This window comes from Pseudomyrmex gracilis, unplaced genomic scaffold (assembly GCF_002006095.1).
Source record: "Pseudomyrmex gracilis isolate BER0280 unplaced genomic scaffold, ASM200609v1 scaffold_243, whole genome shotgun sequence".
Lineage (NCBI taxonomy): Eukaryota > Metazoa > Arthropoda > Insecta > Hymenoptera > Formicidae > Pseudomyrmex > Pseudomyrmex gracilis.
Window position 1 is genome coordinate 24,135 of NW_018020827.1, and position 27,412 is coordinate 51,546.

Sequence of the window (27,412 nt, forward strand, 5' to 3'; positions counted from 1 at the left end):
CTCTGGAAAAGATCCGCACAGCTCGTGATTTGAGTCTCGGCTGGATCGAAAATAGTATTTTTTAGCGAAGATTGAAACCACTCGAGAACGCCAACTTAAGGTATTACATATTTTTACACATACCTTGCTGTACGCGATCCAAGAAAGGGATTAAAGTTATTGGAACTTGGACCTTAGACACAATTTGTAATGAAAATCTACAGTCCTCAAAGTTGTCGCTTTTTTCTGTTCAACTTGGAAAATCTTTTAGCCAAGTTCTTTTATTTTTATTGCAAACGCATACATGCAAATATATTATCTTATATGTTCCAAAACGTCAATGACTTATTAAACTTTCACAATAGCCTTGCCGAAATTATTGCCGCGCAACATTCCGACAAATGCATCGAACATGTTCTCGAAACCGTTGGTCACAGTCTCGCGATATTGAAGTTTGCCCTCACGAATCCACTGCAAATTCTTTTCTATTCCCTCGAACCAACGATCTTGCCAGCGTGTAACGAGAAAGCCTTCCATCTTCAATTCATGGAATACCATCGCAGGTTGAAGAAGTGTGCACTTAGGCAAGGACGAAGCGTCCGCATCGTAGGACGAGATGCTGCCGCACACAGCTACTCGGCCGAATAGTTTCATCTGGTATATGACCGTGCTCGAGATATCACCGCCAACCTGTGCACAAAAATACGAATATGATAAGAATTAAAAAAATAAAATAAAATCTCAAAGAGAAAATTGTCTACTATGTCAACAATTGTATAATATTTCAACTGTAAAGCTCTACGAACATTGTCGAAGTAACAGTCGACACCTTGTGGAGCAGCTTTGCGAAGACTGGTCGCGACTGGCATCGTTTTGTAATTAATAACGGAATCGAAACCCATCTCCTCGGTGAGCCATTTGCACTTGTCATCAGAACCGCATATACCGATAACCGTTAGGCCCAGAGTCTTGGCGATTTGACCTACGTGAGAACCAACCGCACCAGCAGCTCCGCTGATGACAATTGTCTCGCCGGATTTTGGTGTACATATCTCCATCAAGCCAAAATAAGCTGTGTTGCTGTTGAATAAATGAAAGAATGCATTATCACATTGCAATTGTTTGGTCAAAAAGAGAATCAAAACTTGACATAAATCTGTAGAGTATAAATATCTGACTGAACTTTGCAACTTGTCAATTTTTAATCTGTGATATGATCTGAACTTTGCAACTTGTCAATTTTTAATCTGATATAATCTGTGATATATCTGTGATGTGAGTAGTTAGAATACATGTTAGTAATTTTCCATTTTACCCTGGCATTCCCAGTACACCTAAACCGAGGGACGGCGGTAGATCGCCTATGTCTGGAAGAATGTACGATTGTATCAATGCCGCTTCGGATTTCGTGGCCTTTGGATTTACTATCGTATGAGTTCTCCAACCAAAGGATCCAACTATTCTCTTGCCGACCGGAAAGTCGGGATTCTTGGATTCCACGATTTTGGCGACCTGAGATCCAATCATTGTGATTCCCGACGGAAATCTTGCAACATATGGTCTCATGTACGGGTCCACGGAAAGATACTCAGCTTCCGCGAGATATTCTGAGAAACAAATTTGTAACGAAGACAACATTTATCTAACGCATATAAAAACAACAGACACGACAAAACATTGTGACAAAGTGATTATTTATTCCTAAGTAATTTATCTTTATTACCTCCATTCTGCAGAGGTGGTAGTTCTTCTTCAACCAACTTCAGATCCGTCGCTTTTGGCTCGTTTACAAAATGTTTCACCAGCACGTATTTCTTCGCTTTTACCATCTTGTCGAATTGCGTTGAGATCTTTCGAATCGAAGAATCTTTCAATGTTCGCGTCGCGACTTTGTCACGGTTATTGAAAATGATTGATAAATTGCGATAGGAACGAGCAACGGTTCTGGAGATAAAGCGTGGACAACTCGCGTAGATACACGGCGATAACTCGCGTGACACTAAGCTAAATAAGCTCTTCGCGATCATAGTTGCATCGTCACGTACATTGAATAATGTTGAAAACGCTTAACAAATACCTTTTATGTGATAAAGATACAAATTTTGTTTCAAACCACTTTACAAATATTATGTAAGCAGATATATACGCATGCAAACAAATATGTGTGTGTTTTCAAGATATGAACATGACTTGTGTTTTTCGTTAATCGCGTGGTGAAAATAAGAGAAAGCGCCATGATGTGTGATCTAAACAACTAGCTTTATTTCCTTGTCGATTGTATATGTATAATTAAATACTAGATAAATTGTACCATATGTCAGAGAAGATTTTTCCGTTGATAAAATAAACGTTCATTGTGTACATGGAAGTTCGATGGTTATATGTCAAGGACATATTATATATATATATATTATATATATTATATATATGTATAAAGTGCTATATCGCGGGCGATTACAATTAAAAGATAAAACTTGTACTCTAACAAAATTAGTCTAAAATAATCATATAAAAATAGTAGAGCATTTATCGTGCACAATAATTCGTTCCGCGTCTCATTGCAGTTTGTTTCCGCCTCTTTAATACAGATTTAATACACAAATAATTCGAATTTGCGAGTATACATTTTTTTTAAATACACATGTACTACATCAAACTTCAAGATGGCTGACACCTGTTGTTGTCTATAAATCAAAATTTTTTTTTTTTTTCTATAAAAAAACACAAAACACTTCTTTCTTTCTTCAACAAATTGTTCGTTTCACTAAGTTTGTTTGCGAGGATGTTAATCATTTTTTAATAATAATTTTCCAAGTAACGACTACAGACAACCCGCTTAAAAACACATGTCTAGTAATATTTTATGTTGCGACATCGCGTTATTCTCTCCCTTTAAACCGAGAGAGAAAGAAATTTGTGTGTTATAATATATTTATTCACACACACACATCTACTGAATTCTAAAACGATGTCACACTAATGTTTCGTTAGGTTTCGTTAGGTACAAAGAATTATGTATACATGTATATATATATATATATCTTTTGGTTTCGAGTGTCACGCGTCTTGTAATGTCATACACTTTTATGTATTTTTACACAGATCGTCATTAATGCTTTTCTATTACGCTATATATGTATCTATACTTACAAATACATATATATAATTTTTTAAAGATTCATAAAAACATCGGTTGAAGATTACTAGTCCATTTTCTACTAATGCCCAACATTATGTGATACCGTTTTATTGTACGTACAACTTTGTCGTGGTAAGAAAAAATGTTATTCATACATTTGACAGAGTACAAAATGGTCAGACATAGATAAATGGTCAGATATGTCGCGATAGACACAAGTTATATTTGTGAAAATTTAAGTTTAATCCTACCGTCTCAATTCTCAATGTGAAATAAACGCAAGATTACGATGTGTACATACACATAAATTATACAAAATTATAATAATAAATAAAACGTAGCGGGTTATCAGTCTTCTTATCAAAAAGAGTTCGTCTCATTTTTCAATTGCTTTTTCTCGTCCCATTTCTTATGGCAATTAGTATATTTTCCTAAGAAAATTATATTCGTAATTTGTTAATAAATAATTCTGTCGTTATACAAAAAAAGTACAGTCGGTTGTATTAAAACTTGCTAAAAAATAAAACCTTTGAATTATAAATTTAATAATTCAACAATTAATATGGTTTATTACGTGTGTGAGCACAGAGAGATATTATTTATGTTTATTACAATATTATCTAACTCTTATTTTGTGCACGGTCTCACGTTGTTGTCTATTTTCACATAGTCATTTCGTACTTAATCAGACGTCATATATTCCAAGAAATAAAACGATTTTTTAAATAATTGTTTGATAAAAACCATCGGACTATTGTGTGTATTGTGTGGGACGAAATATATTAACACCTGTTATTGTAATTGCATTATTAAATAAATTAAGACAATTAAATAATCGACAACTGATCCGCTGGGATTATTAGTGCGTATTACAAATTTTTATATATAATCATATATTTTGTACCAATTATTTAATTATCTTAAGTTTCTTATCTCTGAGCCAAGTTCTACACATTATTTTAAATAAATTAATATCTTCTCTCTCTCTCTCTCTCTCTCTCTTTCTATTAAATATAATATATAAATGTATACTACATTCTATATATATATACAACTGTTTCTTTCTTTTTCTGGAAAATCTAATATAAAGTTACCATGCACTTTATATAGAAAGCGTGATTGCGGAATCAGGAACGTTGTTGGACTCGATACCAAAGGAATTAAATAGGATCAAGACAATTAAGATGAACATTGGTTTACGACAGGTGATTAATTGATCGTCAGCTCTTCTTCTCGTATAATTATTTGGACAGGAATCTATCTTCTTCAGCTGTACGTGTCATTTGATTCCTATTTCGTTTACTTTTCTAAGTACACAGCGAGTCAAATAGGATTTTCTAACAGCGAAATATCACTTGGTAATTATCACGATACTGATACATTTAATATAATAATTAGCTATTAAATTCCACTTGTCTGATCGATAATAAGTGAGCAAGGATTAATCACGATAATGTATGCGTATTATAACAGAGAACAGCTAATACTATCGTTACTCACGTTTAGTCACGTGTGATTCTGATAAATTATCTCTTTCAAGTTGACGCGGGTGGAAGAAGTGTTAGATTTTATTTATTTCTTTCTCTCTCTTTTCCTCCCTTTAGTTGAAGTTAGAGAAGTCGGTTTTCAACTTGATCGAGGGCGCGGATATTTTAATTTGCGGTTTTACTGGATCAACCGGTCGCATGTGTCGTTGTGCCTGCTGATGACTGGACCTTACGGCATTTTCTAATTTGGTCTTCAGCTCGGTTGACTGCGACATCAACGTCTTGAATTCCTAGTTAAAAAGCAACAATCATTTACAATACACACGTTTGTTATCAGAGAGATTTGAATTCTATCGTCTAACAACTGCTATACCTGCGGATATTTTGGCCCAATCTTGTTGAGCCATTGAAAACTCTGCTGATGTAGACTCGCTTGATACTTAGTAGCGCACTGAATCTCATCACCTTCCAATAAGTAGTTGATTAAAATTGGCACAAGTAGAGTCAACATTTGAATACCTATAAATCATTTTAAGACGAATATTAATATTCATATTGCATATTTTAATATACATTTAGAGAATGAGAATAAATTTGGTAATAAAACTATATGTAAATTAAACGTATGTATTAGAACATTAGATTAAAGAAACTTCTACTTTTCTCCACACACCTTGTAACAGATCTCCTGTGAATAGCGTGCAACATATTTCGCGTTAACATATCACAACATTCGCACATTAGTCACTAATAATTATGATATCGTATTCTCATGTATCGATTTAACACGACATGACTTACGATTGGCAAGATCGGCGAGTCCTATTAGAATCTCCACCGTGCTGATGCAGTCCAATGTGAAGGTCAGCTCCATATCGTTCGCCACCTGTTTGCTTTTGTCACTATACAGATATTCTACTAGTCGTGGCGCGAGGGCGTGTATGTACGGGGTGCTTATGTTACGTTCCGGATGCAGAAATATCGTTCTCAACGTTTGCACGCACTTCAGCCTTACCTAATATACGTGTGCACATTTATATTTAAATTGCTCTCTAAAGAGAGTAACGGATATCTTTATCGAATTAATTACCGGTAGATTTTCCGATTGGAATGCATGCCGAAAGTGATTGATGCACGGAAATTGTAGATTTGGCGCGCTCACCACGTCTGGAGACGCGTGAAGCACAAATACCGCGATACCCAACATCATGGCAACCTCATCCATTTTGGTTTCGTCATTGCCTTAAATAAAACATGTACGATTTAAGAGTAAATAACATTAATGTCTCCGTGATCTCTCTTTGTGAAAACTAAACTTTGTAAAAAGTCTCACAATGTACCTGATTTAGCCAGATCGATAATCTTGGCGAGCGCGCTTCGTAAGAGTCCCGTCCATTGTTCCCGACTTCCGTGATCCCGGGAGTACTTGTTCGTAATAAGACTCTTCACGCAATGTAACGCGGCATGAACCGGCGCCTCTGATCCCGGTTTGGTATTATCATTCTCACTACGCACCGCAGTTTCTCGTATCACACCCGTCGCTAAATACAGCAATGTCGGAAGAATTGCTACTGCACCTTTAGAGAAAACAATAAATTATATCTTTTTTTTTTTTTTAGTCCATCAAGTAATCGAAAAATCGTATTTTTGTGTTTCTAATCTAATAATCGAAGTTCTATTTAGAATATAATATAATATACTGAAAATGTTGATTAAAAAAAGTAAATTATATTAATTACGCAAGTTTTACAAAAGCGTACCTCGCGGAGAGCACAAAGTGGGAAGAGATTCCATTATACTGAGAGCCAACGCAATCAGCTTGCCGCTCTCCTCGGACGGCACGTACCCTTTCTGCGACAAAATAGCGGTGGCACCGCCAGGATTTGGATTCAACGCTGGTATCTGACGTACCAGAAGACACAGACACACCTCCAAGACAGCGAAGACCAACGATTTGCCCGGCACGAGTTCGCCGCTTTCCTCTCCTTCGCCTAAAAGATCTAACTCCGTTTCATAGCTTTCGTGATTCGTCGACGTTTCATCTAAAAATAAAACAAAGTAACAAAGACTACGTATGTAAAATTCATCGATTTACAAAGCAATATTTTTATGTGAGTATTGTAAAAATAATTTCTCTTTTTTTCTTTCCAAGTTTTCGCGCACGTATACCTTCAAGTTTCAACTTCTTTTTCATACAGAGATCTTCCTGCGCTGCTTTCATTACTTGTTTCAATACTTCCATCACCAACATCTGGATGACATAACTTTCCCGTGTCAGGAGCAATCTTTAAACCAGCAAATATATCGATATTGTATGACACAAAAGAGACAAGTTGTAGTTTTCCACAATGCACACGTACCTGTGAAGAACATTACACAACTCGATAGGTAAGGAGCGATCCGTGACGAAGACTTTCCGTGCCCACGCTGAATCGAGCAGTGTGTATAAAGCATTCAAACACGTTTCTATATTTTGCGGCGACTCAGAAGAGCGAGGACTGCACAAAGCTTCCATGCATATACCTGTAAATAAATAATAGTTGCGATAAATAAACATCTCATATGCGAACTAAGTTATACTGAATAATTAAACAATATATGTATGTGTGAAAATATCCTATACACATGTATGTACATACCGAATAACAAATGGAAACGTTCAACATTTGTGTTGTTCTTGGACGTCGCAACAGTTTCGTCGTTATTGTTATTGTTATTCGAATTATTATTAGAAAGGGTTCTCTCGTTCTCTTCATTATTGTTTTCCATTTCGAATCCTCTCGCATTGAGCCAGAGCGTCGCGGCGTGCAAAATCGGCGGCCACGATTCTACGTAGTGAGGACGCGCTGATTCCATAGTGTCCGTAGTGTAAAACGCCCCGCCGTCGTGTGGCAATTGACTAGAAAATTCTGTGAAGATTACACAGAAAATTAATAAATTAATTTTAATTCAGAGAAAGGGCAAATAGTTCAAAAAATATGTAAATTTCAAACGTGACAGGCAGTTGGAACTAAATAAAAATTAATTTTAATTCGAATTATTGTGACGCGTGAAAAAAATACATAAAATATATAATATCAATAATACCTGGTGGTAGAGAAAGCAAGGCATGATCTCTCAATGCAGACAGCCAATGTTGACTCAAACTTAGAAGCTCAGGCTGTACGAGACTCAACAAACTTTCGCTTTGGAACGCAAACTCCCCGAAGTCCTCGTTATTCATCTCGTCGTTGACATTTTTCATGTTTCGATTGCTCGTGTCCTTGCTGTTCAGCGCGGAACCATCCTTTATCATTGCGACTACGTATACCTAACAAAATAATGAAAATCAAATACTAAACACTTCTCTTTTGTTTTTATCTTTTTTTTCAATTACATATTTTCAAGTATATGTTCAACTTTTATATTTTTGTATTTTATATACATGTGAGTGATTATATGTCCAATATTCTTTCAATGTACCTCTGCCCACGCTTTCAGAATCGCCAGTCTTTCCAACGTCGACAGACTCTCGTTGTAAAGCTGAGGTCGAGTATTGCCTTCTCGCAATTTTTCCAAAGATGACACCAATAGCTGATGCACTCTTCGTAAATCGTTGAGATCCCTAGCGACGCCGCTGCCGATCCACGCGCTGCACGCTTCACAGGCTGCGGCTGTAACGTGAGACGGTGTTTCGGCGGAAAATGCTGGTCTTAAAGCAGCTCCGACCTTTAAGAATATTATCGTTTTTCGATGCAACAGCCACGACTTCCGAACGTATACTCGAATCAATGATAACTCGCCTGTGCCTGGAACTGCTCGAGCAACAAGTGACCGGGAAACTCCGGTTCGGGCACCTTAGCAAATTTGTCGATAATCTCCTGCAACGTTTTCAGACCTTCGAGTCGCAACGGATCACAATCGCTCGTCGCGGCCATAAACGCCATGCGCACCAAGTCCGACAGATGTAACACCAGAAAATCTCCTAGAGAAGAGAATTTCCAACCTCATAATATTGTTAAAAAAAAAAACTTAGAGAAAAACTTTGAAAGATAATACGCCAATGATAAAACTGGAAGATCCTACCTTTTCCTTTAGAAAGCTGCATCTCTTTGGCCAGAGCAAGATCAAAGTGTGCCTGCTTGTTGCTTATACAAACCGCGACAATACGTCTGACGCATTGCGCTGCAAATACTCTCGTTGGCCATCTTGGTGTGATCGATGGTCGCTGTTTCGTCGATTCGTCGGCGTGAAATTCGACTTGATCGTCATCGTTTTCAGCATCCGCTGACTCGTTGTCAGCCGCGCTGTCCTCCACATTTGACGTATTGTTTTCCTCAATTGCACTCGATTCTGCGTAACAAAATGAAATATTTTTCTCAAAACGAGAGATAAAGAGACGTTGTCAAAAATGTAATTTGAAAGAATTCGATTATAATACCTGAAGCTATTGTAAGAACATCTTTGCACAACGACAACCACTGAGATAGATTGTCGGCTGCTAATATCTGCAACATGCTTGTCAAAGTGTCGTGAATGTCTTTGATCAGTTTACTGTCGGTTTCCGTGTCGAGCATGCTGAATAAAACGCCTGGAAGACCGGTCTCTGTGATGACAAGACCTTCAACCACATTGGTGTCTCTGCTTTCATTAGCCAGCGTCATCGCGTGTTCGCATACTTCTTTTGCTTCGCGCTGAGCGAGCTGCCGCAGGCACGATATCGCAGCTTTTCGCAAGAGCAAGTGATTGCTTGAAAGAGTACGCTGCAAAAATAGAAAATTATACATGTAATACACTGATTGGAAGTTTTATGAATGGTCAACACTTACGCATAAAGTGGGAACGAGGGAAGACAAATTGACGTGTCTGGGAGCAAAGAGATGCAGTTGTTGAAGACAGCCAGTCGCTTCCGCTTGAACGAGCGGATCTTGATGATCCTGCATAATGGCGCACGCGCACAAAAATGACGATCGCGCCATGCAAATTGTAGATGTGTTGCCTGAAATCAGAGGTTTTGTGACGTAACTCCGTCAAAGACACAAATCCACATGTTTCTATTTATTATCTTTCAAAATAATATTCTATTATAATGCACATATATAAATAAAATGCATCACAATCTCAAGTATGCATCTAGTATGTACCTTGCAACTCTGGTCCTATTGTTGTGATAAGCGCCGATAAAAGCTTTCCGATGCATTGATGCACGTCGATGTAGGAATGAGGAACATTGAGAAGAAGAGTCAGAGCTAATGACAGCGTGGGCTCCACGTAACCTCTGAACATCGGCCCACCGGAATCGGCTATCAGAGCCAGAGCGTGCAACGCCCAAACCTGGACATAAATATCGTCTTGCTTAATTACTGATCGACCTCCATTTTATTGTTCAGGCGTCTAGATAAGTAATTTATACATGCGCAAAGAAGACAAGCGCGATATTATCTTACTTGTACTACGGGAGACGAGTTATCTTGTGCGAGTGCGAGTAAAATGCTGACACTGGTATTGAGATGTTGACTGGAGCCCATCCCACCCACGTACTTATGGAGGCAGCCCAATGCCAACGAGTGCCCGGTTCTACTGGCGACGTCGCGAGCCGATTTTAATCGATCAAAACTGGTCTGCGCCAATTCCGCGGTAAACTTGGGATCGGAGATCACCTGAGCCATTCTTCCGACCGCTTCCCCCGCCGCCCATCGCAAAATAGGATTTCCGCTGACCAATGTACTCTAAAATGTACATTTCATGTTACGTGCAATTGATGAAACTACTCTTTTTTCTGACAATAATATTATAAATCTTACAATAATAAGATTAGTGGCGGACTTCTTGACATCATCCTGACCAAAGCCTGTTTTTGCCTCATTGAGACCCTTAAGACCGCTCAACACAGCCGTGAACACGTTCATCTGTATCGCCTCCTGTCTGCCAGACTTGGTGTGCTTTATGCACTCGCTAAAGTGGTCCAGCATCTGTAGCTTGTGCTTGTTCGCTACGCGCGGGAATATCTGTCCGAATAACGTAACCGACAGATCGATTACTGCCACGCCCAATGGCAATGGTCCGGGAATCATTTCAATCTGTAAGTCATCACGTAAATCCGTATTACAATTCTCTCTCTTTCTCTCTATATATGTATATATTTATAATAATACCAGTCTTATCGTTTGCAATAATACTGTACAAAATTATTAGAATCTTAAACTCACATGCGGTACCGGTCTATAAAGACAGCACGTGTTATGTTCCAATGCTCCAGATCCCGCAGCGCTGTTTGGTTGAAGCTTGAAAAAAAAAAAAAAAGAAAAATTGAAATAACTTTAGATCGCGCGATGAAAAGACATGAAGCTGCAGCTCTTACACGCACATGTATATAACCCTAAAGAAATATAAAATCCTTAGAATATACACATAAAAAAAAATAAAATATCGCTATCACATAAATAAAACGTGTAATCATCAGTACATCATACAATGCAAAAGAAATGTGCGTAAAAAATCAAATTTGTATATGTAGAAAATATAACATAATAATCATTTAATAACATGTAAAAGCGCAGAAAAAAACACGAAAGGCAAACTTCGCAGAACACCTTACTCACATGTTCCAAATCTGCCCTTCTGTTTGGTTCCATCTAAACATGAAGTTATTTACAAAGTTAATGTACAAACTGCGTTTTATATGTAAAAGATTTAACTCTCTCACTATATGGTATGTACATATGTATTTTCTTTATCTAATAGTAACCACGACATGTAAAGGAATGTCAAATATAAAAACGTATTGAAATACACATACAAATTTATGTTATAAGATCTAAAAATGCGCTCACTTGATCTTCTATCGTACGATGGTCGGTCTCTTGCAACCACGTGCCGAGAATTACAGAATCGTTAGCGTGACAAACTACACGTAACAAGGAAGTAGTTGTGTTTCCAGGATTGTCTGTAAGTGTGAACTCGGACACCAGCATCCTCAGAAGATGCGTGTAAGAACCTGTAACAAATGACAATATGCAAATAGAAAGAAAAACAAAGCGACACAAATGCAAACAAATACAAAACAAATTTTAAAACTTTCTCCTTAACGTTTGTCGATTTTACCTTCGAACGTTTGCGGCGGTAGCAGCAGTAAAGTTTCGTACAAACGCAAACGAACCATGGCGGCGGGAGCTTTCAGTTGTTGCCCGTAATTTTTCAAAACTGGCGATAAGCTAGGAGAACCAAAAACATGTATTGTGCAAGAACTTTATTATTCTAAACATAATATTATATAATCTCTACAAAAACAACAGATTTTTACTTCGTCAGCATTGCCAGAGCAGACTCGACGGGTGTGAGTAATCGTCGAGTGATATCGTCGTTCAAAAGCTCCGGACAGTGCAGCAGAAAGCTGTACATGGCGGACAGCGCGCCGGCACGTCCCTCAAGAGTCACTTGCCACGTGAAAGCGTCACCGCGCGCTTTCTCGCTTTCGAGTTCCTTGTTCGAGCGCGGAAACGAATTTCTCCAGAGCAGCAACATTCTTGGCAACAAACCCTTCACCACCGCTGTGCCTGTGCGTTATTAATATAATACATGTAACATGCGGCCGCTCTATCGCGTACTTTTACACAAAGCATTTATACCTAAAGTCATTATTGCTCCTATTAAGAGCCATCCCGCGTGCGTACGATTCAAGGACAAACGGCTGTTCTGACTTGCGCTTCTTAGAAGTTCCTCGGCTGTATTGAAAATGATCTGAAAATCGCAGTTTTTTTTTTCGTAAAAATTCAATCTCGCGCGAGAGATCGACGCGCGAATAACAAAATAAATCAGATGCACACCTTTCCTTTAGTGTGTGGAACACCCAAAGGTGACAAGCGAACGCTACCAAGTACCGCAGCGAGAGCGCTGCTGTAGCCGGCTATAGCCTCCGGCGAGCTACGCATGTTCTCAATCCCGTCGACGCAGCGATCGATCAAAGGTGTTATCTGACTCGGTACCGCCACGCATATGCAACGTAAGCACCAGGAAGCTGCTAATCTAGCCGCTTGACACGGATGTATCAGAACAGCCATTATGGTATCGATCAGGCCTGAACGAGAAATAAAATCATATCGCATGTGACACACAATTGGATACTCCGCGCGCCTCAAACAAAAAAAAAAAAAAACGATTTTTCACAACGCACAATTGTTTCGAATGTCAAAAATATACGTACTCAAAGATTGATCTGACAACAAATTCGTGGCTGTGGTACCTAATCCTAATATTAAGTTACCCATTTCTTGTAAGGCACATACTAACAAGTGCTGGCTGAACAAGGTTTCTTGATTGCAATCTTTGGCGTTTTCCGGACTGAAATCTGTAACGGAAATTAATATAATAAAATACTAGTAGCGATATATAAAAACAATTCAACACATCAATCTCAACACATCGCGCGTGTGTAAAAACATCAGCGTTACCGATAGAATTCATCTGTTTTAAAATTATGTGCGCTATCTCCTTGCAAGCGGCAGCCTGAGCGCCTTCTCCCAACAGTTTTCCAACGGTTCCGCGTAATATAAAATTCACGCATTTGCGGGAATACACCGCCTCGACATGTGAATTCGCGGCTTTCGGATTTGTGACCAGATCTAAAACGTGAGCGATCAGCGTGCCCACGTTGCGCTCTAGCCACGTGCCGCCCAACATTTGTACGAACACCACGTAAGCCTGCAAATATCAGAGCAATCGGTAAATTCGTCATCTGCTTGAAAAAAAAAAAAAAAAAAATGTATAAATATGTACACAACACTCTTGCACTTACGTGAGTCACTCCAACTCGTACTTCTCTATTTACGCTAGAGCTTCCCTTTATTATCTCCCCTGTACCTTTGAGAAAGCCGACGCAGCCTCTCAAAAATCCGGACATCAAAATGTTCAACACCTCTTCGAGCGACGTCTGTTTGACGCCTTTGTTGTGCGCGACTGCGAGAAAAAACGTGACAAATAAAAAACTTATTTCTCGTTTCAATTTTTTTTTATATAAATCATCATACGTCGCATACAGTAAATACCGGTAAGATTTTTTATTTTGGGCGAAGGCAGCTGAGTCATTGCCACCAAGGTGCCCAATAGTTTGGCAACGGCACATCTGACCTCGTAATTGGAACCCTCAAATGCTCGAAAGCACAATGTCGCAACACTCTCGATTTCGGTCGTATATAAAAACGGAGCATGATTTAACATTTCCAACAAGCACTGCACAAAAAAAAAAAAAAACGAAGATTACTGGTTATTCTATATTTTAAAGAATGAAAAATACAATTCATTCTCGTTTGTAAATACCTTAGCAGCGGCGCATCTCACTGCCATCACTCTGTCAGTCAGGTAATGTCTGGAAACTTTGTATATCTCCTTGTGAACGTTTGTTATTGCTGATCCCATTCCGGCACACACCTGTATATAAGTGGTATCAATACGTAAATATCAAGTTATTCCCCAGCTCCTATTTCAGAAATTCTAACTAAAATCTTTTATCACCTTCTCTAATGTGTGCATGATTTCTATTCGCATTTGTGATTCTGCAGATCTTAGAGACTTGATTAATATCTGCACGGTCTCCTCGTACGATCTGCCCATCATTCTCCCCAGTTTTTCATACATACATCCCATGCAGCAGATAGCAGCTCTAAGAGAAACCAAATACACGTACACATGTAGAATATAAAAAAAAAAAATGATTGTTAATGTAATTCCAATTTTTATATTTACAGTTTCGTTGGCAGAAAGCTAGGTGAATCGTCTTTATTTCTCAAGATGTCATTGCACTTGTTAACAGTATCAAAGAGCAAGAATGTGTCGCCAACACTGAATAAAGTAGCAAGGCATCTTGCTATAAGACGCCGTGTAGGTGGACCAGGAGCACCTTGCATATGCCTGGTCAATTGCTCGACCAATTTTTGCTGGCACCCTTTAATATCACTCTGTACAAAATATTTGTTTATTATACAGTCAGAAATTTGTTGCACAAGTATTGACGCAAATATAAAAATTTATAATTTGTAATTTTTGTTAGAAGACAAATTTAATAGTAGTTATAAATATCAAACTTTTCGATTAATATACCTTTTGTGCAGCAACCAGAACCTTGTCCAGAAAACGTAACCATTCAAAAATAAAGACCGGTCGTTTAGCTTCTGGAATTTGATTGAGCGCATCCTCATTGAGGGTCAGGCTATGACTCAACTCCATCATCATTTAAAGTAGATGCACTTCGCCGAGTGCTTTCAGATATATTGCTCAATTCGCTTTTTCTCCTACAATATTCGTCAAATTGAATGTCGGCAATTGATGATTTAATATACAGTTTAGCAAGTTGTTACGGCTATTGCAACAAAGCGTGTATTGAGGTCAGATGCATTTTGCGCGCATTCGCTTCGTTTGTTTGTTTATATCTGGCTTTTGCAAGACGAGCAAAAATACAGTGAATTGAACTATTTGTTCAAGACATTTAGACAATGTTTAACTTTAACAATCAGCACTTACCACGCAGAAAACAAAAATGAAAATATTGTATCAATCGGTGAGAAGAGACATTTTTATGGCATCGCGTATTCTTCGCAAGATTATCACTTTGTCGCGCTCATGTTAAGAAAGTCGAAAAACACTGTGTCGGTAACAATCCTCACAACGTCCAAGCCGTCCAAGTGTCACTCAATGTTGCATCGTTACGACGACGACAACAACATTCTGCGGCATGTATCGTGTACAAATTATGACTCACTCGAAGCGCAAACGAGAGCGGCTCTTTAATGGCAAATGACGTTTTCTCATGCAAGGTTAGGGATATATGCCATATTGCGAGAATAGTTCTAGGCGACGGGTGTAGAGGTGGTTATCATCGCACTCAATACACACATTGCCGCTTCGACGCGTTTGTAGCGCGAGTTGAACCAAGTTGAACTCTGTCCTCGATTGTCGCGAAGCTGATCAATTTTTGCACCGGAAAGGTGTTCGATCAAGGTCGAGAGAGAATTTGTTTTACATTCAAAAACTGTTTTTCATAATTTAATATTTGTTTAATTTAATAAAAATTGAAAGAGAAGATATTTTAAAAAATTTTGAGACCGTAAGGTACTTTGTTTATTTTTAGACACGCGCGACGCTGGAACATGACGCAGTCGATAAGATAAAAAAAACTCTAGAAAAAGTTATATTATTTGTAAGTAAACAATTTTATAAGATTCCGTGGTGCGTTATTGTATTATTTTCATGTGTTTGCGTGCTTCCCGTAGGACTTTTTCCAAAATAATGGACAACCAAGAGGCACAGAGTATTAACTCTGACGTATTTATGTATATAATTTATAACCATTTAATTTTAAACATGTATCTATCTTGCGTTTAATTTGTTTTAACAACTGTTATTGCGACTGAAGAAGGCTCCATTGGAGACCGAAACGTTTCGCGTTGTTTATTATTATGTATTTTCAAAATTATTTATAGAATTATATTATTACTTTCAACTTTTTGCTCGTTTATTGACCTTTTTTATCGTTTATTATTGTTATATTTACGAGCTTTCTCATTATTATTTATTAAAAGTTATAGAGTCTAAAGAAATAAGTAAAATTTCTTTCAAGTATGCACAAACCGTTCAACGCTTGTTTTTTTCTCTTACACTAAATTGTCTTAGTTCAATATAATTCAAGCATTATATTTATATTGTACTCGAAATAGTTACTTGATCGGTTTTTTAGCTTTTCGCTATTTTTAAATTAAAATCGTGACACGCACATCGTGTGTGTGACAAGTTTAATATTTATAAAAAAAAAAAATACATATACAATAAAATAAATTATATCACCTTGTGCGAGAGCTAATGTATTTTCCTATTTTTGAATAAAAAGAAGAAATGTTTCAGCTTATTGGACAAAAACAACGTTTTACAACTATTTCTCGTGTTATATATTTAGCTTTGCGACTTTTTTTTCTCGAAAACAATGAATCACAATCTTCTGCTCGCGTCGCCTTATCTGAAAAAATACAATTTTACCTTATGTACACACATCAGAACAGATGATTGCACGTGTTTTCGATTCCGGTACAAATACGTATGTACATCGATACATATAATTCATTATACCTAATACTTATGTAATGTATAAAGATGTATAATTTTTTTTTTTGTGTATCATATATATATGTATGTATATAGCCGGTAGAAAGTGTAATTACATATTAAAGAGCCAGAGACGTAACATGTATTTTTTTGTTGTATACAATTGTTTCATCTAAATGTGTAAATTTGACTTAGCTATGAAAGATAATTATTACACAGAGCGGTTTGGAATGTAATTTGTTTTCGTTATGAGAATGATACTCTCTGGCAACATAAATAACGGTGTAAAGAAGCATTACTACAAAATGAATTTTGAAACAAAATTTTTTTCTCGAGATGACAAAGAGGATATAAATTCGTCGCCAAATCGTCACTCTCTACGTATAATTACATAAGTGTCACATATGGGATTTTCAGTTTATTGCATAGTGACACTCAGAAAGTCATGTTCTTTGTGGTCACCAAGTATTAAAAAAAAATATTCATAAGTAAGGTAAAAATTTAAAACCGAAAGATCCCTTAACTAGGGAAACTATATGAAGCTTCAAACTTTTAAACTGCTCTCCTCTAAAATTTGCGTTTTGGAGTTACGGGATTATACGTAGGGAGTGACGAAATATTAGATGGTAAACTTAATTCCTGCCGTGTTTTGTTTCGAAGGGAAGATAAACGAATTATCTTTTAATCGAGGTAACTTCCTCCGATTTCTGCTACTTTTTTCCATCTCTCCGGCAACAGGGCGATTCCGTGACGGTAGAACGCGATTGTCTTTCGAGTCTATTCATTCATCCACCCAGTTTAGGACGTCTTCGTAATTGGAGAAATGTGTGTCTGTAAGTGCGTGTTGCATCGAGACCGGAAGAGACTCTCCAGACCTGGCAATCCGACGGTGCCAGGTCTGGAGATAGACGCTGGATGCGCTGGAGGACTTCGCGGACTTCAAGCTCTAGTATCTGTTTCACGTTTTTCGCAACATGCGGTCGAGCGTGTTATCGTGCGAAAGAACTGACTTTGCGTCGATTGTTGGCTACGGATGGTCTTCTTCGCATCAATTTGTCACTCAATCGGTCATAATTGTTGTTGGTAGCAATCAACTGTAACGGTTTCATATTTGAACGCGAGAGCTCGTAATACAGCACACCCTCCTGGTCCAACCAAATACAGAGCAAGGTCTTTTGCTCGCGAATATTTCTCTTTGGTGTTAAAGTGGGTGGATGGCCGGGATCCACCGATAATTTTCTCTGCTTGGGGTTATCAAAATAAATCAATTTTTTCGTCGCCAGTCACGATGCGCAACAAAAAACTCTTTTTTCTTTGCCTGGCAAGCAAAGAAGTTACGATAGACTAACGATTCAAAATGACATCTTCTGACAACTTATGTGGTAACCATTTCTCTTCCTTACGAATTTTTCCCACGGTATGCAAGCGTTTTTAGACGGCCATTGAAGTAACGTTTAAGAGTAACTTTCAACAAGTCTAAAAGCGTTTGAGCTGGATCATCATCAAGCAATTCTTGCAGCTCGACATCTTCAAATTTTTTCGGCTGTCCGGGACGTTCTTTGTCTTTCAAGTCAAAATTATCGTTTCGAAAACGTTCAAACCAAACTCTACATGTTCTTTCTGATAGAGTTTCATCACCATACATGTCGCATAATAAGCGATGCGCTTCAATTGCGGTTTTCTTGAAATCGAAGTAGTGAAGAAGCACATTTCGGAAAAACAGCTTATCGTGGTTCATTTTTTAATCGATTGGAAAAATCTCTTTGGCGTCGAGAAATCAAACCTGTGAGGACTGAATTGAGCTTTCAGCAATATCTAAACTACAAAAGACATATATGCGACTTGACTGTTAAAACTCGCCAGCGTTAGGGAGTCGGCACCCTGTAGTAGCGAGCGGCAGAGGAATTAAGTTTACCACCTAATATTACGACTTCGCAATGCGACGCCCAAGTTACGCCCGGGAAGTAGACAGCCCTTTGCACGCGGGAGCGCAGTGGGTTGCCTATCTCTCAGGCGCTTTCAACTTTTACGAGAAAGCGCGCGCGCGTCCAGAAATACCTTTTATATATACATTTATCTATAGTCACACGTATTTACAGTAATTATAACTATCGCATTACGCGTATAGTTTTTAGAAAAAAACGATATTTCGCGTAGCTTAAAATTCGCAGTCTCGTATTTGTTGCACGAAAATGTTTAGTCAAGAAATGACAAATTCAGCGTTCACAAGGAATGACGATTACGCTGTGGCGCGTAACACACGACATAGTTTCTTTTAAGAGTAGGATTAAAATTACTCAAAAAAGCGAAAGAGAGAGAGAGAGAGAGAGAGAGAAACATGACATTTTATCTCTTCTTTTTTTCGTTCTCGTTACACAATATTTCGGGAATATTACAATAGAAATTCTACCGCGCACATTTATTAAATCCCCGAGTTTTGAGGGATTTTCTTTTACATCAATTGTAAGAGTGAGTCAGGTTTTTTCAGCTTGTCTCCCTCGGATTTTGTTCGCATAAGTCACACTGTAAACGCCACACATTTTTGGCACACATACGCGCGCACGCACGCAGGACACGTACACGTACACACACGCACACAAGAAGACAGAGAGATAACGTTTATATAAGGCACAGAATACACATTTTACATACGAGCGATAAACACACACACACACACACGGTTGCACAGCCCCGATAAAATTAAAAAAAAAAAAAAAAAAAAAAAAGGCTAGAAGAAGGGAGGAGGGGTAAAAGGAACTTATGTACAAAGTCACAAATGTATATCCTATACTAAAAAGATCATTGGCGACGTATAGAGCGCTGTTTATGTGATATACTATATACATTATTACCCTAATAGGCAAAGTGTGAAAATATTGCACAAAAATGGCAATCATGAATAACGACGATCCTGCAATGATTGCATTAAAGATGATTCGCCATAACGTAACAGTTTTGTCGAAATAAAATTTTGTAAATAATATGTCAAAAATGGCGAAAAAGTTGTTATGCATTTCCATAAGTATATATATGAATTAAGTTGATTTCTTCATATGCAATTATATATATTTCTCTACATATTTTAAACATCTCACATAGATGAAATTTTTTTCTCAATTATTGGACAATTTCTCTTTTTGAAATTAATTTTGCAAATATACTGCTAAGATGATTCACCATATCGTTATTCTTTTGCCGAAATAGTATTTGGAAAATAATTTTACAAACAACTACAAATATTTTATAATAAAAGATCGATGTTTTTACATCTATTTCCTAAAATATATCTGTATAATTGCAAATTACACATTTTTAGTGCAAGATTTCGTCAAATAATTTTGTAAATGTTTTCCTATCAGGGTATGCGTACGCTACACGTACAGAATGTATCGTTTTTAAAAATACTAATTAAATTTTCGATCCTGATGAGTACACAAACTGACAATAAGGAACGTGTTTAAAACAAAAGCTTAATACATGTAAGTCTAGTTGCAGTTACATTTACACGCAAAGATCTTTTTCCATATAAACGTGAATTGTAATACTCAGAAAAAAACATTTGTTAATATTCTTGATGAAAAACGTAATTTGTGACGTATACGCAAAAACAATAGTATAATTATGTAATCCAGCTTCACAAGAATATCTTGAAAGCGGACGAAGCATGATTATACATGGAATATTAATTACTTTGTGCCCTAATATTATCACAAAAAATGAGTCAGCATCCTGGCTCGGGATCAAAATTGCTCTAAGTAATTATTCTCGCGAGTCACACATAATTCTGATCCAATTGTAGTTTTGAGTTCAAGTCTCTCTGTTAATGCGAACAATTGCATATACATGCGTGCTATGGTCATGTTATTATTTATTCATTCGGACTGTCGATAGAAAAGTATATTATCATATGGAATATGCTATTATATGTTATGTACAGGAAACATTGTCTTGTGCTACGAGAGAAACACGCTATTCTATTACAATGTATCTTGTGCTGGCACATTTTTGTTGTTGTTGCGTACATCGAGAAAACGTGCCAAAAATAACTGAATTAATACTCATTGAATATGAGAACACGAATGATATTTGAGGGAAAAACGAACGAGATGAGAGAAAGAGAGAAGAGAAGATCGTTATGACAATATCGTTAATTTCTTATGTTGTAACAGTTTCCAACGTTGCGCAAAAACCTTGATGTAATATTGTTTTAATATTCAGAACGATTTTTGACGGAATGTTTTTAGGAAGAGTAGCTATTTTTTTTTTTTGAAAAACTATACTATTAGAAGCAAAAACGTTTATGTTACACAGAATGTAACTCTTCTGTTTCTTTTTTTAAATTTGGTTATATTTTGCAATTTTTAATTGCAGACACCTGTATATGCACGTATAGAATAAATAATACTGTTTAGATACAGTGTGTAATATTATTATCTCTCTCTTCATTGAAAAAGAGTAATATTTATTAAAATTAGAAAATATTGCATCCGCGCGCGTTCAATCAGCCGAAAATCGCTAACCGCGCGATCGTATTTGTTTTCAATATATACAAGACAAGATCGTATTTACGAGATAAAACTTTCCTTGTTTTTCAAAGTGCACGTGACGTTGCTCGCGAAATTTCTTATTAAAAATGTTTGTTTAACACAAATAATCTAACATCGACCGAACGAACCGTTTGCAAAGCGATTCGATCTCGTCCCGGTTATTTTGTGAGTTTCGTTCGCAAAAAATATTCCACAATCGAAACGAAGCACGTGAACAGAGACCCGTCACAGTTATGGCAATATTAACACAAAGTCGAGTAATTGCTGATTTATCGACCCGATTATTCGTGTTGCGAGTTCTAGAAAATTTATATCAAATATTCTCTCAGCCTTGGACGGTGATTCTTTCTCTTTTTTTTTAGTCATAATTTCGCGCGTATTAAATTCTTGCTTCAAGAGCTGACGAAAGCTTGTAGATTGTATCGATAAATGCGGTGTAAATACAAGATAAGGTCTTTAGCGAGTAAAAATGTATATTATATACATAACGTCAATTTATCTAAACGCAATTATATTCAGCCTAGATTCATCAGTCAATACAGACTAATCTGCCAGATTCTACAAGTTCCAAACAAGAACGTAAGTTAAATGAGATAGTACAAAGGAGAAAACGAGTATGTATGTATGTTTCTCGATTTTCGAACACACGTGATGAGATTCGTAAACAAATCGAGAAAATATTTTTTCATACATGATGATGTGTTAGAAACTTTCTACTGTACAGAATGTGATAATATAAATATTATTTACACTTGAACTCTGCATGCCCCACCTTCTTTCTCTACATATCTATATATATATATATATTACTTTAAGAATATATATACACAGTCACAAAACATTCAGTTAAAGTTTAGAGAAAAAAAATAGAAAAACAATGCAGATTAAATATTTTTTGTCGAAAAAAAATTATAACTTGTTAATCTCTCTGTATTGAAAAATACTTGAAAAAAAAAAAGAGATTTTATATAAAAGTTTTTACTAGCGAAGAAAGAAGTTATTATTATTCAATAAATAACGGTTTTGAGTAGAATAAAAATAAAATTCGCTTCGATAATTGTTAATATAGTGTAACTGACACACCGTATGTGTCATTTTGTTTTGCTTATATTTATAAATACGACGTTTCTAAAATTCTTTTCTGTAATTTGTCTCGAATTAGAAACACTACGGAAATATATAAATGATAGTCACGATTGACGAAGAGGAGGTCGTGTTGAAATCGACACTGCCGTTCGAAACTTTCACAAAAAAAGCATAATACTCATTCATAGACGTTGACTGAGATGTATATGAGGCACCATTTTCTTTTTATGTACAAAATTTACTATACTTGCTAATGGAATGATATATATGTGTGTCCATCGGGGGGAAAAATAGAAGTTATGTATATGATTAATTTACACATTAAATTCTTTTAAGAAAGTTAGAGAATTTGAGCGTCGTGATATATAATTTTTTGTTCGTGTAAACTTCGCTCTTTTCTCATCACTGCTTCATCATGCTTTACGTTTACGACGGTGACATTGCTGACAACGGGAGATGATGATGACGACAATGACGATCATGATAAGAGCCAGGCGGCTCTCTGCGTGATCATCATCGTCATTGTCGTCTATGAAACGTTGCTGCTCTAAATTCGCTGAACTTATACGATAATAAACTAAGGAATGTAATAAACGGTCATGCGAGCCATTCGCTGGAATGTTGTGCGGAAATATGCGTGCATATATAAAGGCGACGGCACGGAAAGCTGGAGATTCCAGGTTCGGACTCCTGGCCGAAAAGTTTTTTTCGCTATATTTTAAAATTATAACTAAGAATGAAAAGGCCAATACGAGCCGTTCCCAGGATGTTGTGCAGGAATAAGCGTGCATGTATATATAATATATATACACATGTATGAATTCACATGTAAATTAATTATTAATTAATTATTAATTTATTGATTTTAAGAATTGAAATTTCAATTCAAAAAACCCACATGTAAAAATAATTTACATGTGGGTTTTTTGAATTGAATTTGTATATATATATACATGCACGCATATTCCTGCACAACATCCTGGGAACGGCTCGTATTAGCCTTTTCATTCTTAGTTACAATTTTCACGAGCCTTCACTATTTATTCATTTTAAAATTAGTTAGGGGAGTATACGAGGTCTCTCATATATGAGATGCAATTATAGCATCCTACATGAATTTGAGAATTGAATCAAAATCTCAATTCAAAAACTCACGTGTAAGATTCACACGTGTACACGTGTATATATATATATATACACGCATATTTCCGCACAACATCCAGCGAATGGCTCACATGACCGTTTATACATTTCTTAGTTTAGAAACTTCGGAGCCTAAAAGATTCTTTATTAATTGTTTATACGATAATATTCGCTCGTTCGGTATCGTTGCATTTAAAATTATTCGAGGGGAGAATAAGGGGGAGAGAGAACAAAGACTTGTAGAAGTCACACACGATCATTGCGATCCAGCACCGACTCTTTCGCGAGAGTTCGTTCTGGAAACGACGGAACTACAGAGGGGACGGGCACCTGTAGATGACGCGCCGTCGTGCCCGTGACTCCACGGGCTACACAGCGCAGCCTTTTCTGGTGCCGTAAAGTACCTTCAGTTCTGGCATGATGATCTTCTTGATGAGGGCGTTCGTCTTGGCGGTGAGCATGTCGCGATGTGGGTCCTTCTTGAAAATTTTAATGCCAGGCCGATGCACCAAGAAAGCGTTATCCAAAATGAGGAAATCATAATCGAGAACGCACAGCGCGTAACCCTGCATTTGCAATTGGTAACTCAATATATGGCACACAGAGTGTTATCTCTCGAAAATTACTTAAAATAATTTAACGATGTTTGATTAGAAAACTAAACAAAAGCTCATACCTGGGTCATCTTGTCGCTTTTCCCTTCCCAGCTGAGTCTTTCGTCGTAAAGAGGATCGTTATTGGTCCCGATAAAGATCGGCTCCCAGTGTACGAAGCTGCCGGTCCTTTTGCCAACGTGAAACACATGCAGATCCTTCGTTTCCGGTGCTTCCTGCCACTCCTTGCTCTTCGGCACGTTGTGGCAACCGGAGCATAATTTTTTATGAAAGGGTATGGCAGTGCCCGCCTTCAACATTTGTATCTGCAAATTCACATAAACTCGCAAAACAAAGTTTTCCACAAAAACTTGTTTGAAATAAAAGATGTGTGTTTGTTTTTTAAACAAATTCAATTCTATGTACAATTAAGTTCAGCTTCTCTTTCTCTCTCTCTCTCTCGAACATTTGGTTCAATTAGTTTAATGGAAACAGATTGTGATGTCAACAACAAAATGTATGACACATCAGACGTGTCGTGCGTGACGTTTTGACTTCCGGCGCGCTGTGTTTTGCGTTTTCAGCGGAAGGTGGTGGGAAAAAATATAACGAGCAATTTGCATCATGCACGCGCGCGTCGAGATTACAATCGCTCTCTGTTACACCGCCCCAGTTCTGAATGCGATGCGACAAAAGGTGTATTGTGTCGCTGTGTCATGCCGTACTGTGCGGTACGCAATGTAGCACACCGGACAATAGAAAAGCTAATTCCGCGTATCAAGGTCCACGGTCAAAGGAAGCTCCATTGATTCGCCGTCGACCCTCGCCTACGCGATCGGACATGTACTCGTTACGCTCTCATTCGCACGTGCTTAATTGCGCCTTCGTCAGAATCAATCACACGAAAATCGCGAAACAAAGAGAAAACGTACCAGACGCGTTTTGTTATTAGGCGGCTGACTCTTCTCGTCCACTTCGAAAATCGACAGCACGAAGACTTTGGGATTGGGTTTGTCGAGTGCTGGCTGATCCCGTCTGCGGATCATCTCCAAAAATTTGGCCGGCAGATTTGGGCTTGGGTACAACTCGATGTCGCTAGGGAACACGTAGAAAGTGAGCGCGGACTCGCGCGCTATGTTACGACCCACGTTCACTGGGTACAACAGTTTCTTCTCGTTCTTGTACATCTTCGAGAGACTCACGTTCACCCACGGCGGACCGAGCGAACAGTTGTACGTGTCGGAGACGATCTTTTCCGACGGCGGAACCTACGGCAAAATCACAGATGTGTGCTGACTATAAACTTAATGCAATAATGCTTCGTAGTAATAAATATTTGTACTAAGAAAATATTTTTGAACACAATATAAAAATGTGGTAAGGTTTTTCTTCTATTTACAAGTTTTGTGTGTTTTTTTTTTTTTAAATAGAAATCAATTATTTCATTCTACAATGAAATATATTTGTGTGTGAAATTTGGAAAAATCTCAAAACCGAAGCTCCACGACGTGTTATCGAGTCGTTCATTTACCATTTTTGGCACATGTTTGCTGCTGAAGAAGATGTGAAAGGTGACTAGCTGCGACACCAGGGCGCTGCCGCAGTTTCTCGAGTATCGGATGGCGTCAAGAGTCGCCGGGAAGTCAGTACCGGGCGCATGCATGGCGATCGATATCGGTGCCCGCCAGCGCTCCAGCAGCGGCTCCAGATTGTCCAGGAATGTATAGTCGGCGTGTGTGGTGTACGTCACGCTCTCCCAGCATCTAACCGCCATGCTCATCGGCACGTAGTTGTACAGCACCCAATAGTCGCCGCGTTGCGCCCGCCTCGGTTCGGTTGACTTCTCGTTACAGGGTATAGCCTCTTTTAGACTCATCGGTTCGCGAACAATCTTTGTCGTGCCGTTGTTCCTCATCTGGACAAAGAAAGCGAGCTTTTCTAATTGACGGTTTCGGAGCAAAATTAGCATAGGGTAGCGAAAATGCCATTTGAAACACACATTCCCGTATTCATTTAGTCACGGTTCTCTTCGCAAACTAATTTACATGCAACGGTTGAAGAAACCCATAAAAGAGAAAATAAAACGAAACCCCGAAACAACAAAGAGACAAATACCGTATGATTACGCGAATGCTCTCTCTCCCGCGATTTGTCGAGAGCTTCGATCTTGACACCGTTCAGGGGAGGCGTCGTGGTGACGAGCCTGATCCTGAGCGGACGACTGGCGGCGCCGTTAGTTCCAGGTGCCGCATCCTTCGTAGCGGTCAGCGACGAGGACAATGACGATGCGACGGCGCCTTTCTGCGTGCCGTTCACCAAATCGTACGTGTCCGATTGGATCGGTGCCGCTGCCCAATTGGTCGGCGGTTCCTCGATCCACGGTCCGGAACCGCCGAATTGGGCGCACACGTAAAGCAGCACGCAGACGTTCAACACGATCGACAGGCGCAGCGCCCAGTTTCTGCGGGCGATGCCTACGATGCTCATTCTATGCGGATTAACGTGAAAAGAATCGGCGACGAAAGGCGGATCTCGAAACAGTTCCCTGCGACTTCCAACTATCTTGTCGAACGACGTCGCGTGTTCGTTGATGTTAGGTTTGTGATTTTTTCTCACGTCGACCAGCCGCATCCATCATTTCTCTTCGTGGCTTCTTCGCCCGACCGGCGATCAGGAGTTGTTCATCCTATCGGGAATCTGTCTGGGCTCGATTGCGCGCGCGCCTTGGAACAAAAATTAAATTTCGCTGTATATACAATCTATAAATTTTAAAATCATCACATTAATGCGCGAATGTGTTACAAAACATTGTTACATCATAAAAAAATTAAACTAGACACAGTCTTCAACATTTCGCGACGCGCATTAATTTTGATTCGTATCGCTTTAGCGACGAGCATTATAACGTTTCTCCCGGCGAGACGATCCAGTTTATATCATGCGCCGCCGACGTACTTAAAAGCAACTTTCCCCCTATCTCGCATCTTCTTCCTCATTGATGTCAAGCATAACATCGCCTCGCGACCATGCGATGCAACGCGACTATATCGGACCGAGCCGGTCTAAATTGAGTAACAGCGACCAAAGCGATATTCCTTCTCCGCCGAGCGAGATCACGATCTGACGTTTGGGCAACGGCGGGTGAAATCGAGAGAGAGAGAGAGAGAGAGAGAGAAAGACCAAACAAGAAAGCGCCATTACCGAAAACGACCAGTAAGAGAAGCGACCGGAGAGTCGTGTCGTCGTCGTCGGCGACGATCCTTTCCGTATTCGATCTTGCATCAACTCCTCTAAACAACCAGAGATATCGACGGGATTTTCTTATTTCACGATTATTACATGGAATATATCAAGTATCTATTAAATATC

General features: G+C 38.3%; 3 protein-coding genes and 1 long non-coding RNA gene across 10 annotated transcripts in view; 1 reads left to right on the forward strand and 3 right to left on the reverse strand.

Moving 5' to 3' along the window:
- Window positions 1-204: 204 nt before the first annotated feature.
- LOC109859160 (prostaglandin reductase 1-like) lies at window positions 205-2,112 on the reverse strand. The gene is made up of 4 exons (XM_020437130.1): window positions 1,703-2,112; window positions 1,295-1,586; window positions 786-1,059; window positions 205-669 (listed from the first exon to the last, which is right to left on the reverse strand). Exons 1-4 carry the CDS (start codon window positions 2,004-2,006, stop codon window positions 328-330), a joined length of 1,212 nt encoding a protein of 403 aa, XP_020292719.1. The 5' UTR covers window positions 2,007-2,112; the 3' UTR covers window positions 205-327.
- A 552-nt stretch (window positions 2,113-2,664) lies between these two features.
- On the reverse strand, window positions 2,665-15,400 carry LOC109859158 (HEAT repeat-containing protein 5B). Of its 4 annotated transcripts, none has more exons than XM_020437129.1 (35): window positions 15,100-15,400; window positions 14,680-14,870; window positions 14,326-14,537; window positions 14,095-14,242; window positions 13,900-14,010; window positions 13,629-13,812; window positions 13,379-13,539; window positions 13,035-13,284; window positions 12,788-12,931; window positions 12,411-12,661; window positions 12,213-12,324; window positions 11,888-12,140; window positions 11,689-11,798; window positions 11,418-11,581; window positions 11,187-11,219; window positions 10,794-10,868; window positions 10,389-10,664; window positions 10,032-10,313; window positions 9,729-9,918; window positions 9,414-9,583; window positions 9,026-9,347; window positions 8,671-8,937; window positions 8,388-8,569; window positions 8,068-8,313; window positions 7,693-7,915; window positions 7,245-7,514; window positions 6,966-7,128; window positions 6,775-6,890; window positions 6,366-6,596; window positions 5,946-6,182; window positions 5,696-5,847; window positions 5,407-5,620; window positions 5,279-5,293; window positions 4,979-5,124; window positions 2,665-4,895 (listed from the first exon to the last, which is right to left on the reverse strand). In XM_020437129.1, the coding sequence occupies exons 2-35, from the start codon at window positions 14,809-14,811 to the stop codon at window positions 4,719-4,721; spliced, it is 6,219 nt and encodes a 2,072-aa protein (XP_020292718.1). In that variant the 5' UTR covers window positions 14,812-14,870; window positions 15,100-15,400; the 3' UTR covers window positions 2,665-4,718. The 4 variants fall into 4 exon arrangements, with proteins under 4 accessions (XP_020292718.1, XP_020292715.1, XP_020292717.1 ...); XM_020437126.1 differs by having other exon boundaries at window positions 6,366-6,647; XM_020437128.1 differs by lacking the exon at window positions 11,187-11,219 and having other exon boundaries at window positions 6,366-6,647.
- An 83-nt stretch (window positions 15,401-15,483) lies between these two features.
- LOC109859164 lies at window positions 15,484-16,016 on the forward strand. The gene is made up of 3 exons (XR_002250682.1): window positions 15,484-15,576; window positions 15,707-15,775; window positions 15,849-16,016. It is a non-coding gene; the product is annotated as an uncharacterized LOC109859164 (long non-coding RNA).
- Window positions 16,017-16,287: 271 nt separating this feature from the next.
- Window positions 16,288-27,412, reverse strand: part of LOC109859148 (beta-1,4-glucuronyltransferase 1) — a 32,334-nt gene continuing 21,209 nt past the window's right edge. For 3 of the 4 annotated variants that reach the window (XM_020437106.1, XM_020437107.1, XM_020437108.1), the window contains 6 exons: window positions 26,159-26,766; window positions 25,575-25,958; window positions 24,976-25,311; window positions 24,127-24,369; window positions 23,855-24,016; window positions 16,288-16,588 (listed from right to left, as the gene is read on the reverse strand). In XM_020437106.1, coding sequence (XP_020292695.1) covers window positions 16,517-16,588; window positions 23,855-24,016; window positions 24,127-24,369; window positions 24,976-25,311; window positions 25,575-25,958; window positions 26,159-26,674 — 1,713 coding nt within the window. In that variant the 5' untranslated portion in view covers window positions 26,675-26,766 and the 3' untranslated portion in view covers window positions 16,288-16,516. Of the gene's footprint in view, window positions 16,589-23,335; window positions 24,017-24,126; window positions 24,370-24,975; window positions 25,312-25,574; window positions 25,959-26,158; window positions 26,767-27,412 lie in introns of those variants that run through there. The other variant, XM_020437109.1, reaches the window with a different exon arrangement.